The sequence below is a fragment of the Phytophthora infestans genome, genomic scaffold (genome assembly GCF_000142945.1).
Source record: "Phytophthora infestans T30-4 supercont1.22 genomic scaffold, whole genome shotgun sequence".
NCBI classification, from domain to species: domain Eukaryota; phylum Oomycota; class Peronosporomycetes; order Peronosporales; family Peronosporaceae; genus Phytophthora; species Phytophthora infestans.
Window position 1 is genome coordinate 876093 of NW_003303737.1, and position 16364 is coordinate 892456.

The window sequence follows — 16364 nt, forward strand, 5'->3', positions numbered from 1 at the left end:
GGACAGCTGCTGATCTTCATGGAGTTCCCATACTCCGTGGGCGAGTACTTGAGAGTCTCCACCCACGCCCAGAACATGTCCTCACAAGAGCTCCACGTGGGACAGTTCTCGGGCATATCCCAGGGGTATCCCCAAACAGGATAGAGAGCACCCCGGGTCTCGGGCTTCTTACGACAAGTCGTGAAGTCCTTAAGGGAAATGCGGTGTTGCGCGAGAAGCACACACCGAGCAGCCTCCAAGTTGTCGACGAACAACTGTTCTTTCTGAACAAGGGCTCGTTCATAGATGCCCCTAGAAGTGTGGCCGCCCACAAGGCCACGAGGAGCGACGAGAAGCTCTAAGAAGAGGTCAGCCCCAGAGCTCTCCTCGGGAGGCCAATACCCTCTTGAGTTGATGGCAGCTCCCTGGCTGACGGGTGCCGCCACCGAACCCCCACGCACACGCTGGGCAGCTTGGAAATTCTCCTGCTGCTGGTCGAGGTCATTCGAGACCTCCCGGGGCTCAACAATGGCACCCTCCTCTTCCTCTTCTTCCTCCTTCTCCTCCTCTTCATCCGAGGAGCCGAAGAGACTCTGATAGGAGCGTCGAGTCTCCTTCTCCTCGCGGAGTGGAGACTTAGAGGCGGTACGCTTCTTTGAGGGCTTGGCGCCTTCGGCTTTAGAGGCCTTAGCGCGCGCAAGACCCTCGGCAAGCGAGAGACGTTTGCGAGGATTCTCTTCCTCATCGCCACCGGCTTTGGGAGCGCCCTTAGCCTTAACGGCCGGACTCTCAGAGCGCACAGAGGTCCTGGGACTGTGATCACCGTCATCACTAGCGGGCGACTGCTCGCTGCCTTCTTTGTGCTCACTGGGCACTGGGCTGTGCCCTCCCACAGAGCCCGCAGGAGCATCCTGAGTGCTCTCGGACTCGGCATCGTCTTCACTGCCCGAGTTGAACTCGCGTTCTACGAACCGAGGGTTCGGACGGTTGTCTGAAGACGAGGGCGACGGACTGCGGCGCCTGCTTGCGCGCTTGTCCGCAGCCGCGTCACCCGAGGAACCGATCGCCTCGGAGGCCACCTGAGTAGCCTCCTTGAGTGCAGAGCCTTTGCCGTGAGGCTTAGTGCTCTTGGCCTGCGCCTTACCGGCTGCAGCCTTGGAGCGTGTCTACGCACCGCTCTTAGTAGTGCCGCGAGGCATGTTAACGGTCGAAGTGGAGACCTTGACGAAGAGCGCACAGGTTGCTGCTCGAGGCTCTAGCTGTGAAGTGAGCCTCCGCCGCGCTCGCGCGGCCAAGTCGATGGTTTTCGACTTTGAGAATGAGAGTTTGTGACGAACACCTCTTCATTCTGATTGGTCGGTAAACCGAACCTAGGTGGGGGAGGATGTAACGGGGTACGTAGCCCTAAGTGTACCCTGGTTACATGAAGTGTGACACTCCACACTTCAGGAGTATGACACGTCATACTCCGAGATATTTGGTACAAGGTACCAAGGTCGTTCAAAGCCAACCATTGGTTAAATGACATTGCATTTCTATAGGTAACTAACAGTTTGTATTAAACCCAAACTTAATCTATCTATAAATATACTCAGTTTACAATCTACCTTATTTGGGTCACTTCGCTCTCTTTAATAAAAGAGGGGACCTGTGAACTGCCGTTCACTGAGAGTTTGTATACTCTCGGAAGATAACTTCCTCTTGCGCAAGGTGCTGTGTGACCCCGTCACACCGCATGAGTCGGAGCTGCACTGCATTAGCCTGTAACGCATCTTGTGTACGTCCGCGTCGTTGCACACTATACTCGCCATTGTATTACTCTTTCCCACATCGAAGGTCTTTAGTGCGTCGAGAATAAGCTCGGCGTCACGCGCGTCAGCGGCGAGCACACGCTCGGTCCAGGGAATTTGCTTCGGCTTACAACGCAAATAGTGTGAACCACACGAAACCGTAAGTCGTATTTATAAGTCCACCCATTTATTGGTGAGAACAAAATTTAGTCGACATATATTTGCTAGGTGATACGGTAAGCCTCTGATTGGTTGCTTCTGATCTTCTTGCTGTACATCCCGGGAGATCAAAGACAGCCCATTTATTTGTGCTGGTACCGTAAAGTTTTGTGCTGCCCAGAGTTTACGGTGCTGCAGAGAGTCTATAGTGCCGAAACGTAATGTAATGTGAAAGCAATAGTTTCTCTTTTTTTTTGAGTCCATCAAGGATACGTTTTTCATTTAGGTACAGCACAGTATTGCGGAAAGCACAATAAGTTAAAAGCAAAGAAACACACAGCTTAGTAGAGAAAACACGGAGCTTTGCAGAAAAAAAGGGTTTGAAACTCGGAATAGTATTTCGGGAGAAATTGAGCTTCGAAGTTTGGTGGTGCATTTCATCTCAATAGTAATTTCAAAAGTGACTGCTCTTCTATTTACGAGACACGCTGCCGGCACGAAAAGCGCACAATCCAAGTCGTTGATGGGCCACACGTGAGTGTCAGCTCTTGAGAGCTTCTCATTTATGGGTACTTGTAAATGGAAACATGTTTCCCATAAAGTGTCTAAAATCCCGAGCGCAAGGTCTATTTCTAACGCACCATGCTGGCAGCAACAGCAAATAAAACTCTACTGTTTGCCCTCAATCATATCGACATCGCTTTGTGCATCTGCATTGACCTTCGCGGCGTCTCCCTCACTCTGAGCACTTTGACCTGAGGCCACAGCTGTGCTACTCGCGCTCCGAGCCATCGCCGAGCGAGATTTGCGAAGATTCTTCTTCATCCGGTCAAACATTCGCTGATCCGCACGCGATACCGAAGGGAACACGCGGTCGAACGCGCTGATGAAATGGTGATGCTCGATCCGCAGTGTTGCAGCGCCAGCGTCGAGTCTCGAGAAATCCGTCTCGCGCAAGGCGGTGATGCCAGCTTCACGCACCAACGCGCTCAGGTCGGCTCCACTGAAGCCCTCGCAACGAGGGTCGGCAGCGATGGCCTCGAGCTGAACTGACGAAGCCATCGCACACTTTGACGAGACGGTTTTGAGGATCTGGTGGCGCTCCGATGCCTGGGGCAGTGGCACATACAGCAGCTTGTCCAGACGACCAGGACGCAGCATCGCAGGGTCGATGATGTCCGGGCGATTCGTGGCGGCAATCACAAACACGTTGCGCCGGATGTCCAAGCCATCCATCTCGGTCAGAAGCTGGTTCACCACACGCTCGCTAACGCCGTTGCCTCCAGCATCGCCACCAGCGCCACCGGAGCGTCGAGGCGCCAACGCATCCAGCTCATCGAAGAACACGACACACGGAGACGACGCACGAGCCCTCTGGAAGACTTGGCGCACAGACCGCTCCGACTCGCCCACGTACTTGTCGAGAAGCTCTGGCCCTTTGATGCTAATGAAGTTGGCGCCACTTTCGTGTGCGATGGCCTTCGCCAGCAGCGTCTTACCACAGCCAGGAGGTCCGTACAGCAACACACCAGCAGGCATAGACAGCCCAAGAGCCGCAAAGCGCTCCGGATGCGCAATAGGCTGCAAGACTGCAAGCGACAGCTCGTCGCGCACCTCGTTAAGAGCACCAATGTCATCCCACGTCACATCCGGAATCGTAGCAAAGCCCTCACGCTTCGAACTAGGCTGGACTTTGGGGATTGCAGCGTCAAAGTCGGCCATAGTAATGCTAAGTGGAGCCAATTGGGCCTCTGTGAATGGCTCCACCTGAGCTCGTAGATCATCAGCCGCCGACGCAGCCTCCTCGCTATCGGCTGCCGTCTTCTCCTGCGTCTTCTCTACCTCCATCGCGTCGTCACTCGTGCCTGCATCTGACGTCTCAGTCTCCGCGGACACGTCCACCTCCGCTGCCAGTGTCTTCACCGCGTTAATGTTCGTGAAGATGCGATTCACAGCTCCCACCGCCGCCTCTTTCGTCAGCGAAACCAGGTCCGCTCCAACGTATCCAGGAGTCCGTCGAGCCAGCGCTGCAAAGTCGAACTCTCCCTCCAGCGTCATCTTCCTGGCCAGCACTCGTAAAATCTTCTCCCTCGCCTCCTCGTCGGGAATCCCCAGACAAATCTCACGGTCAAAGCGTCCAGCTCGACGCAGCGCCGAGTCCAACGCGTCCGGTCGATTGGTCGCGCCAATCAGAATCACCGGTTTGCCACCGGTATTCTCCAGACTCAGCGAGTCGGTGCTGGTCAGCAACTGGGCCACAATTCTCTTCTCCATGCCACGTGCTGACGTCTCTCTCTTGGGCGTAATAGCGTCGATCTCGTCAATGAAGATTATGGACGGGGCTCTACTGATGGCTTCATCGAACAGCTCTCGCAGCTTCTGCTCCGACTCGCCCGACATACCCGACACGACTTCGGGCGCCGAGATCTTCAGGAACGTCGCGCCACATTCCCCTGCAATCGCATGCGCCAACATCGACTTGCCTGTGCCTGGTGGGCCATGGAGTAGGACGCCTCGAGGAGGCTCCACGCCCAGATGCGCGTACACTTCTGGGTGCGTCAGAGGGTACTCGATGAGCTCCCTCACCTCCTGTAGAATGCTCTGGATGCCTCCGACGTCGCTGTATCTCGCACTGGGTCGCTCCACCACGAAGCCTCGGTTTTCGTCCGTCTCTGTGCTCTCGTCCTCCTTTTTAACGCGTTTCCGGAGTATTTTAACCTTCTTCACGGCCGGCGGTTTGTCAGCGGTTTGGTCCGCGTATTTCTGCTGCATGGCGCGATTCAGCGAGTTTCCGGCGCCTCCTGCCGCCTGTTGCTGTTCCATCGCTCGGAGCTGCGCTTCGTCGTCGCTGCCGCTTTCGGAGCGCGAGCGCTTGGGCGTCTCACCGCCACTGGGATGCGCCTTCTTCATCACTTTGGCCACAACTTTACGCAGCGCGCCCTGAGGCTTTCGCTGGTACTCAGCGTATGTATCACGCAGGTGCGAGGTGACGGTCAGCTCGCTGGGACGCGCGCCGCGCTCCTCGCACTCGCGCAGATAACGCCGCACATGGAAACTCACCTTGGCCTCCATTTAATGACGCTTTATTGGGGAGTGTGACTGGCGGAGAGGTTAGAGAGCGGTGATTGGAGAAAACAAGATGGAGTGGCTCACATAACATGTTGAAGTACACATGGCTACATTACATCATCACTTTCGTTGATGAGCTCGTGATCACTTTTTGTTCATGGCGGCTATCGATTTCTTTTTAATACAGAAATCTGCCTGAATAAGGAACGCCTGATATAAATTAAGAAAGAGATTGCATAAGCTGACAATGCCTCGCTAAAAACAGACTCTGATATCGGATCATGTCCATGTATTGAATTAAGCTAGGATAAATTGAAGATTCGACTTTTGAATGAGACCAGAGGGATTCCAGCAGTGCTGAATCGTAGAAGCGCTAGCTTTAGACCATGCAGCCTCGCACCAGAGCAGTGCAGCTAACTGGTCGACGTTGTACGGGTTGTCGAGGCCTTCGCCTAGGCGATCCAATGCGAACATCATTTTTTGCGATAAGATGTGCGTTGAATGCAATTGATGATCCCCTGATCCAGTTGCTGGATCTTGGCGGTGGTGTTCGGGGGTAGCTTCTCAACACGGACGTTGCCTTCTCGGACCAGGTGAGGCGGAGACGATTGGAGGACATGGGGTGCTGAGGACGCAGTCGGCTAGTGAGCTTGAATGTAAATGTAGGAATGAAGTTCGGCTCGCAGGGCTTGAAGCGAAGGAGGATCACCTACTGCGCGCCATTTTTTAAATTGAAATCAAAGTCAGTGCCTGGATTGTTTTGTCAGTACCTTGCCCATCACTTTCCCATCTCCCTAAATCTTTCCCGACTATAAAAATTGCGAGGTTATTAGTTGAAACCCCGTTCCTTATTCAGGCAGATTTCTGTAACGAGGTTTTAATCTCATTCTGCTTTTGTACTGCTATCCGGATACTTGGTATACGCTCCTCCATCAAAAGAGTTCCATCATGCCCGCAGTGCCAAAAGAGATGACCCACCGCTTTCTGGGTAGGCATCGAAGCTTGCGCTCGGTTCCTGTATGGAGTTCGATGAAAAATACACGGTGGTCGAGACTGCATTCGAAGGCGTGAACTTCATCGACACGGCCGAAGTGTGTGGCTTGGGGCAGTCGGAGAAGCTACTGGGTGGTGCCATCCAAAAGGGAGTCCATGAGGGCGTCTTCAGCCGTGAAGATCTGATTATCTCCACCAAGATTTACTTCGGATGCAAGGACATGGCGACAGCAGGAACCAATGGGCAAGGGAGCACTCGAAAGCACATCTTGGAAGGCACACAGGCGTCTCTCGGGCGTCTGGGTCTCGACTACGTGGACGTCATTTTCTGCCACCGACCTGACCCTTTCACGCCTGTCGAGGAGACTGTGCGTGCCATGAACTATGTCATCAACAAGGGCTGGGCCTTCTATTGGGGAACCATCGAGTGGCTCCCTTCGCAGATCAACGAGGCCTGCGAGATCGCCGACCGTCTCAACCTTATCCGACCCAAGTCCCAGTACAACATCTTCGAGCGCTCTCGCGTAGAGTATGCCTACGTCGACCTGTACAAAAAGTACAAACTTGGCCTTACGACGTGGTCTCCGCTGGCATTCTACAGGTTAGTACAGCTCTGACGTGCCGGATGGCACTCGCTTCACGACCGCCAAGTTCTCGACCGGCCGTACAGTGCCGGCTTTAAAGGACGCGTGAGGGTAGCGAACAAGCTGAAGCCAATTGCTGAAGAGCTGGGCTGTTCACTGCCGTAAATGTCGATCGCCTGGGCTGTTGCGAACGAAAACGTGTCGACGGTGCTGGTAGGGCCAGTCGCCCCTCGCAGCTGAAGGAAAACTTAGAGGCGATGGCATTTGTTGGCAAGATCACACCCGAGGTGAAGGAGAAGAGTCAACTTTGTGCCGGCTGTGCCGGAGATGCATCCGTTCGCATTCGGGCGTAGTCACTTCTTGTAGTTTTTCGGCAGGGCAATGCAGATTCCCATAATAATATGCTTTTATTTTTACATGCCTTGCTGCAGCAGCGCATCCCTCAGTAGCATTAGCATGCATAGCTCTGTTGAATATACACGGTGCTATTAATAGACATGAAGAAGCTCCATCATAAAGACACACAAAGCATGGCGCCTAAGGGCTCGTTGCTGCAAATATGATTATCTTTCCGGCCGCAAACGCACGTCCTGCCAGCAGCGGTCGGCCTCATCTGTTGTGGCTGAGGCGCAGCAAAACCAGACTGAGATAGAGTCGTGAGAGCCGGCAGTCGAAAACTTTACTCGCGGTTAGTACTGTAGATCAATTTGCACTAGTACTGCTAAAGCACAAATATTACCAGCTATCTCACTACTAAGCAAAAGTAATGTAGATTTACAGCTACTGCTATTAGTACTAATAGCACTACTTCCGTATTATTAGTAGCAGCATACTGACCACTATTTCCCAACCCTGGTCGCAATACGTAATGAAATAAGAAACCTTACCTCAGAATGGGTTATTACCGAATAAACGCCCCCTACCGAATAGTTTCCTGTGGGGTGCTACATGCCTGCACTATTAAACACAAGCCCCTCCTGAATAGAGTCCTTACCAAATCTGCTATTACAAACTTGCTGACCATCCATTCTACAGAGAGAAACGCTTTCCCGTCATTTCCAATAATGCCTCATCAAAGGTAGTCAGTTAGCATTGGGCGTAAGCAAGAGGTGATCAAGTGGATTAAATATGTCGTTTCAAGGACCTACTGTACATGGAAATTAACGCTTGGAAAGAGTCAGACCGAGTCGAATACACTCGCTTTGGTAACCCACGTATGCCAAGTGTTGACACCGTTTGCGATTGGGGCCTCCGCGCGTGGCGAGACACGGATGAGGCAACAATCATGCGGAGCGTTGAAATAGCAGGCTTCTCGAGAGACCCCTCGTCGTGGTTTATATCCAATAAAGTCCTCTCTGTCACTTTCGGGCGGCACTATTAAATATAGTCCGGACTCTAATAGGGCGCGTCCGTTAATAGCATGTAAATGTTGACCCAGTCGGACAAGAACGCTGTTGCCAACTCTTCGCAACGAAGCCACGATGGTATTAATAGCACTACAGCCCCAGGAACGGTAGTGGCCGACGAAACTGAGATTTGAGTCAGTAAAGAGGGACTCGCTATGCGACTCTTGCTTTCAGCAACGAGAGAGAGACTTGGCGTTCGAGAAATCGTATTTTCCGGTAGGGGTCCATTAGTTTGCTGAAACTAGTACATACTTCGCTCATGGTACGTTAGCGTTTACTAAATGAAGGAAACGAACAAGCACATTGCTTGTGGAGTATCTTGGTTTTTTGGTTACTTCTATGAAGAAAATGTATTGAGAAAACAGCAATATCCAGATCTTCCCGGGCAGCGCACGGTATTTGTGGTAAGAAGAAATGTGGTGTATTAGGTTTCTCTCTTGCTGAGTGACGAAGGGATAAATCTCAAAACCATATTTACATAAAGTCTTTCTGCTCAACAATTTTATGTCACTGAACCAAGCCTTAACCAAATCTGTACACTGTTCACGCTAATTAGTTATACCCACACTTCCAATTTAGCGCGCGACTGCTCAAGACTCCGGCCTTGGGACTAGGAATAGCAGCAACCAGGCTTTGGGGGGGCGCGTGGAAGGGTGCCGTAACCCCCAGGGCATACACAGACAAGAGCACAGCGAAGGCTCGAAGGCAGGCAGAGACAGCTCGATTTCAATCATGGCAACGAAGAGAGGGAAACCCACTGGAAAAGAGGGGATCCAGAGTTTGGGAGGCATGGGACGTGATTCAACAGCAGAGGGAAAGAGAGGTCCGGATTGGCAGGTGGTAGACCACACAAGGGGTCGGAGTAAGACAGAAAGGAAATTAAAAGGAAATCCCTCGATGACTCCAGCGAACGCACCCAAAGGGTCACGGGAGGACAGGCAGCCATCCAAAGCGACAAACAAGGAGCCACGAGGACACAAACGGAAGGAAAAAATTTAGCGACCCAAGATCAGTGGAACCGGATCAAGGTGATGGAACGGTGGTATACGCACAACTACTGACTTACCTAGTTAACGAAGCAGCGCCGGAGTATATCCTGTACACGGTATTGCGCTTAGCGGAGCTAGCCAAGGATCGTCGATGCCAACGGTGCTGGGATGAACACGCACATGATGACGATGAGACGGATCGGATCTCCTGGAGAGCAGGATGGAAGGACGAAGTGCCACCCGAGATGCTCGAGAAATATCAGGGTATCGTTAGCCATTGGGATTGCGCTCAAGAAGAACATGTGGAGAGATTCGCCACACTCATGAGGGAATGGGTGCTGCAAGGAAATATGGCACAAGACGAGCTGGAAACGCGCTTACGACTTTTCCATTTCCTACATGATCCAACAGATAACAAGACGATTGAGGGGACTCCGACTTCTGGTAAGTCTTAAAGGGATGCAGTGGGGGGCACCGAGAAGGACGCATCAACCAAGGAGGGCATGGCTCCCACAGATCAAAAGAAATGGTATGACATGTGTATGAAACCAGCTGAGCCTGTCAGAGAGCTGAGGGAGCGGACAGAAGAGGAGAACCAGGCTCTAGTGATGATACTCAATCATCAACTGGAAGTGCCTGTACCCCCGAGATTCCTGGTTCTATCGATGACAGTAGTAGAGCTGGCAGCATTCACCGACATATTCATGGCGCTTATATACCCACTTTATGCTCATCTGGCACCGGGCCAGAGATATGGTACTGGGTTGGGCAAACAGAGCATCATGCAAATGATTCAAGTGGGGGCCGAGGCAGCTCTACCCCAAAAGCAGGAGATAGCGGAATTCAAAGCTGCCATTGCTAGAATAGAAATAGACCCGGAAAGACGTCTGGTCATTGTCACATTCAAAGGCAAAAGATCGGCGCAGAAATGGGTAGGGTGGAAGATGCCGATGGGAATGCGCATGCTTCCTTTACGAGACTACGAGCAACAGCGAGAGGAAGCGCAGAGGAGCAACAAATTGGTACCGCTGGATCTCTATACATTCACAGCGGCAGTCAGAAAAGGCGCACTGACCTCAGCGGACATGTACTGGTTACTGACGGTCAGGTTGGATCTAGAGGTTAAAACGATGGCTCATGTAGAAATCGAGGGCGCAGGGATTAATGATAAGCAGTGGACAGTGACGATTGCGGCGAGCGCCTGCCCGGTGGAAATGAGGCAGATGGTTTATATCATGATCGGGGACTCCATCGTCCAGTTCCATCACCACACAGTTTTCGTCAATTGGCCCTGTGTGCTGTGCGGGGCACCAGAGCACCCGACAAAGTATTGCAGGACAGCTGTGGAGCAACAGCAACGGAAAAAAGTGGAGCACACGCGTACCATAGAGGCACGATTCCCGTCCCAACGGGGCACGAGTGGGAGGACCTATCGCTCGGCCAAACACCCCACTACTCTGGCCCAGCTGATGGCAAAGATTCAAAGTGAGCTACAGGCTGCACACGAAAGCGTCGCAGAGGTTAAAAAACAAATCGAGCCCCCAGAGACTCCTCACATCACGAAGAAGCACAATGGAGCAGCAGCACGGGAGGACCGACCAAAGCTGCCTGGACACTGGGAGCAAATTAGACGACGCCACCACGAGGCAACCGGTTCACCGAGTCCAACTATGAGGGTTCACAGTGAGCAGGCGGGGGGGGGGGGAAGAGCAATTCGGAGGAAGAGAGAGGTGAAGGACCCCCCCACTGCACGCACGGAACCCAAAGGACAACGATAGACAGACCTCAGTCAGCCAGGCGTCCTACCGCAAAGGCTGCCGGCAACACCGAAGTGACGAATGCGAGAGCGAGATCAACATCCCCGAAGCGCAGAGCACCGGAGGACTGGGAGAGAGGCGACGGGCACGACTCGGATACCACAAGTAGCTCACCCAAGAAGACGCATAGAGAGACAGTGGCCGTCTATGCGAGACAGAGCAAGACGAGCGATGCTACCATGGGTGAGAAACAAGGGAAACACGTAACGCAGCAGTACATGCATCAGTATTTGAAGCAGGTAGGAGATCCAGTGGACTACGTCAGCAGGGAAGGAAAGTCAGAAGAACGCCCAGCAGCAACATGGGAGTCACATGGCCACATGATCACTGGAGGGACGGACGCCACAGACATCGGGCAACCATTACACACGTGGCTGAACATTCTGGATGGAAGAGTTACTGACGTCCCAGCTACTGGACAATGTGGATGGCTCGCATTCCACTCGGCCCTGCACAATATGGAGGGAGACCTATTTCCGATCACGTCAGAGAGAGTGGAGGAAGTGAACGCCCTAAAAAAGCAAACTCTAAATGGGATGATTGCAAACGCGGCAGATGAAAGACGGCTGCACCTGGAAGACTTTCGGGCGGATCTGGAGGCAACAGGGAAGGTCCAAACAAACAGTCCCACTGATGAAGAAAAACTGCAGATACTGGTGGATCATTCTGTGGAGCAACGTGCGAATTCGGTCAAGACCACGGTTGCGATGAACTACTGGGTGCGATCCTCACATATCAAGGCCATGGCAATGCATGCGCGAGAAATGGTGTTTGTACTGGATGTGAGTGAAGATGATAACGCCAGGCTTCAGGGTTATGCGTATCATGAGATGACACACGACGACGGGACAACGGTGGAAACGGGCACGGTGGAGGCACTACCAACGGAATTGGGTAGTCCCTTACTCAAAGACCTAGTCAGGGCAGGTACCCTCCCAGTAGTCATGATTCTAAGATACAAAAGCACCGGTAACCACTACCAAGCGATAACCTACGACCAAGCAAGATTCACAGAGTACTGCAAAAGATAGGAGGAGCTGGCGGGGTCACGTAACGACGTACTAAAACAGTACGGAGGCAGTTCACTCGATCCACACCCATTTGATGTACAGAAGACAACGCAGGCTGCGGCACAAGAGCTAAAGCGTATCAGAAAGGCAGCAAAACTCAGCAGGCGGACGTTACAGAGTCAGATAGGGAGAGAGGAGCGAAACACAGCCGGAGAGAACCGTCAATCCAGTGACATGCAGGTCCAAACGATGACCACCGAGGAAGGCATGCACGCCGAAACACTGGTGCAGAAGGAGCTGAAAGGAAACGCATCAAGCACAACAACACTGAACGAAGTGGCAACGAAGGAGGAGGTGTACAAGACAGTCCAGCAATCGCTCCAGACAGCGACAAGCCAGAGAACAACAGAGCAGCGTGTTCTGACTCATCGAGCCCACTACCCTCCCGATCCATCAATTAAGCCCAAGGTGAAAGGCGCTTCATCGCAATACACTGAAAGAGAAGAGCAATATAATACAGAAGACAGGGCAGAGAGACATATAGCCGCCCCCAAGCCAGATCGATCCCATGAAAGGAAGCATTAAGCAAGGGACTTGTCAAGAGGAGGAGGACGAGCAGCGGAAGGGTGAAGGTTCACGGTCACTTCAAGTATACTTTGACACGGTAACACAACAGCAGAAGAAAAAACAGACAGAAGCGGAATTTAAAACCTTAAGACGGAAACACGCAAGAATAACAAAAACGAACACAAAACGGAAGACCAAGCTACAAGTGCCTCAACATAGGCTAGACAAAACAATTGGATGCGCCACTTACAGCGTGAGAGGCCTTGCGACGCATATCCTAAAGGTGAGCACTTACCTTCAAGGAATCAAAGAGAAACATGAGCGAGGACAGAGAGACATCATCTTTGTTCAGCAGACGCATTTAAATGAGGAGGAGCACATCTTGGCGGCTACACAGTATGCGGCAATGTGGGGTTTTAAGAGACAATTTGGGAGTGACCTGTCTCTATGGTCGTCAGGCGCCCAACGAAGCGCAGGGGTGGCGATCCTGCTGAACCCGTATGGGTCAATCAAGAATATGAATCCGTGGCAGGAGAATCTATGGAGCGAGTACCTAATCATGGCAACAGGAGAAATTGAGAGCGTACGATACCTGTACATCAATATCTATGCGCCGTCCCACGGGCCCTCACGGGTGCAGTTCTTCAGACAATTAAGAAGCATCGTTTTCCCAGATAACATCAAGATAATCTGCGGCGGGGACTTCAATTGCGTGCTGCAAGGAGAGCTAGACAGAAGAGGTGGAGCAAGCAGGATAGAGACAGGTGCAACCGAGTTGGAGCAGTTCATACAACATGCAGAACTGGTAGACGCAGGAGGCTACAACTACCCAGCCTCGACGACTATATCAGAAAAGGTCGACTATGCGCGTAAGCATCATACCTATCGTTATCAAATAGGCAAGGAGCAATGGGGATCATCGCGATTAGATAGGTGGTACATTAGTGGATCAATGTGGAAGCAACTAAGAGGAATAGTGACCGAAACGGCCCCATGCCCAACAGATCACCGCGGAGTACTACTAGAGCTCCACTACCCGATGGGAGCAATCAGGATACGGAAGCGCAGTGTGCCGTATCCATGTCCGAGATTTGTTCAAGCCGCAACGCAGGATTTGATAGAGAAACGTCTAGAGAGGCACGCGTTCGAAACAGCAGCATGCCCGGATAACCAGGTGCCTCAACACTGGGAACGGTTCAAAAAGAACATATGCAAGGAGATGATAGCACTCAAAAAGACCGCCAGACAGCGGACAACGTCTGGGTATCGACAGCGAATTAGACGACTGAAGAAAAGACTTAGCATAGGTTTTGGAGACGAACGGCAAGAAGAGGGGGAGCGGAAACGCCTGATCATACAGCTCAACGCAATTCAGGCACAGCATCGAGCAATCAAGAGACGAAACCTACAAAATTAAACCGCCTGGAGCTCGACAGCGTCGACCAAGTTCTTCTTCAAACGCATATCGACGAAAATGGGAGACAATACGATTCCACTGCTCCGAGGAGAGCAAGGTGTCAGGCAGAGATCCTGCCATGACAAAGCCAATACCTTCGCCGATGCCTGGTCCAAGGTCTTGGATGGAACATCGGCGCCTTTAGACGACATTAGGAATTACGTGGACACTATGACAACATCCAAGAGCAAAACGGATCTAATGGAGATAGATGAACTAATCACAGAAGAGGAGGTCAGCAAGGCCATCACGAGGTGCAAAGCGGGGAAGGCATGCGGCCCGGACGGACTGGGGAATGAATGGTACAGGGATCACAGTACTCGCCTGGTCCCTCTCCTCACCCGCCTTTATAATATTTGTCTGAGCACAGGAGTGATCCCGCCATCATTCCAAGAGTCCTACATCTTCAGCATCTCAAAGGGAGGCGACAAAAGTGACCCGCTGAACTACAGACCAATAGCCTTACTCAACACTGATTACAAGATCCTCACACGCATTCTTGCGTGGCGGGTACGCAAGCACATAATGCTTCTGGTACATCAAACACAATTCGGATTCGTCCCAGGACGGAACATCCATGACTGTATTGATCTACTCGAGGCTGCAAAAGTGATCGCAAACGGAACACCGGAGCTTAGCCATGCACAAGCATTATTGCTCGACTTCGCTAAGGCTTACGACTCATTGGATAGAGAATTTTTATACGCAGTACTAGAAGCGAGAGGTTTTCCACCCAAATTTGTGCGGATCGTGAAGGTCACACATCTAGAAACCACGGCTCGGTTTATGGCGAATGGAGACCTGTCCAGTCCCATAACAGTCAGAAGGGGAATACGGCAGGGATGCCCACTTGCACCTCTACTGTTCATCATCGCTGTGGATATACTATACGATGCCATCTGGGCCACACAAGACCTCCACGGCATCGATCTGGACGAGAAAGGTGGGCTGCAACTAAGAGTAGCTGGATATGCGGACGACACAGCGGTGTATATCACAGATAGGACCATGCAGCAGCAAGTCCTGAACGCGGTAGGCCTGTTCTCCAGAATGTCAGGCTTACACCTGAACATCAACAAGTCCGTGGCGATCAGACTGGGACCAATGATAGCTAACGACGAAGCGGGACACATCCGGGACGGCACAGGCCAGGCAGCTGAGCGGATCGAAGTGACGGATGACACACGCTACTTGGGGCATATGGTTGGATCGGGTAACATGGTGCGGACAGCATGGGCGAGAGCGTTCGCAGCTCTCATAGTAAGACTAGCGCTAGCAGCAAAGAAAACTAACACTGCCCAGGACAGGGCCACCATAGCAGCCACTATCATTATGCCCAAAATGATGTACGTAGCGAGACACGCGTGGCCGACGCAAACGATTATCCGCGAAGCGGACTGGAGGGTGAGGAATTTTGTCTGGAACTCAAGTTTCGCGAGTCCGCTGAATCCGCCAAAAGGGTGGATCAGCGCCGACATAGCTGAGCTCCCAGTAAAAGATGGAGGAATAGGATTGCCAAATATCACCACGGAACTCATTGCAATGGCAGCAATGGCAGTGGGAGAGTGGTCCATGTCCTCAAACGAGCTCAAAACGAAGTGTGGGCATGTGCTGCGACAGGATGCAACGAATGAGGACACGCATATTACCCCAATACGTAAGCGCTACTCCAAGAGTGTCACTGAGGACATGTGGAGCACTGGGCAACCACTGGTGACGACCTGGTTTGGACCAGAAGAGGTTCCGGCAAGCGACGAAGTACCAACTGAACAGGAGTTACGGAAGCTACTGAGACACAGGAACGGACTAAAGACACGGTGGGGGAACCAAGGTTTAAGATGCGAATTTATCGACTTAGCCAATGGGCCGATGGAGAAGATGCGCAGGCATCGCAGGCTTACCCGAGGAGACTATATTCATCACGCAGTAGGGAACCTAGGGATACGGGAGATACAGTGGCGAGACGCACTCGGAACCATCAAACCGGGTTCGGCTTACCGATCACTACTAAATGGTACGAAAGGATGCAGAGTCAAAGATATAATCCAGATTATCTGGGAAGCAAAGGGAATAGTGACCTTCTCGCCAGTGTCGCTACAGCTCCCTATGACAAGCAGTATGGCTCACAAGTTTAGGGAGCTATGCCTCTCCTTCTTAGCCCAATTTCCCGAGCTGGCGTACAAACCCACCGAAGACAAGGTGCTACGAGTGAGCCATGGCCTGGATGATCCACATCATCAATTCTGGGTAGACAACAGCGGAGCACGGAAGCAGGTCATGCATGGCTGGAGTACGCATCTACAGAAGGTAGCCAAGGACATGGAACTGACCACAGCAATAGCGGCATCCCTAGACACAAATGAGCGGCAGGTTTGGATAGTGCCACATCCGTGGCTAACCGGAATGCAACCACTATGGGCGGGAAGAAGACGCTGGGCACAAACCAGAAAAGGTTACAAGAAGGTGATTACCAAGCAAAAGAAGCAAAAGGCCCATAACAAACTCAAGCAAATAGCCGAAAAAGGGGCCAGAAAGAACAAACCAA

The 16364-nt window shown here is 52.1% G+C and overlaps 3 protein-coding genes across 3 annotated transcripts; 2 read left to right on the forward strand and 1 right to left on the reverse strand.

Moving 5' to 3' along the window:
- Window positions 1-2597: 2597 nt before the first annotated feature.
- On the reverse strand, window positions 2598-5000 carry PITG_11635 (ribosome biogenesis ATPase RIX7; the record flags this gene model as incomplete). Its single annotated transcript, XM_002901131.1, has 3 exons — window positions 2598-3728; window positions 3771-3806; window positions 3852-5000. The coding sequence occupies 3 exons, from the start codon at window positions 4998-5000 to the stop codon at window positions 2598-2600; spliced, it is 2316 nt and encodes a 771-aa protein (XP_002901177.1).
- Window positions 5001-6016: 1016 nt separating this feature from the next.
- PITG_11636 (voltage-gated potassium channel subunit beta, putative) lies at window positions 6017-6927 on the forward strand (the record flags this gene model as incomplete). Its single annotated transcript, XM_002901132.1, has 2 exons — window positions 6017-6591; window positions 6717-6927. 2 exons carry the CDS (start codon window positions 6017-6019, stop codon window positions 6925-6927), a joined length of 786 nt encoding a protein of 261 aa, XP_002901178.1.
- An 8110-nt stretch (window positions 6928-15037) lies between these two features.
- Window positions 15038-16364, forward strand: PITG_22944 (secreted peptide, putative; the record flags this gene model as incomplete). The annotated part of the gene is made up of 1 exon (XM_002901133.1): window positions 15038-16364. A coding segment is annotated over one exon (1327 nt), but the record flags the coding sequence as incomplete, so codon positions are not given.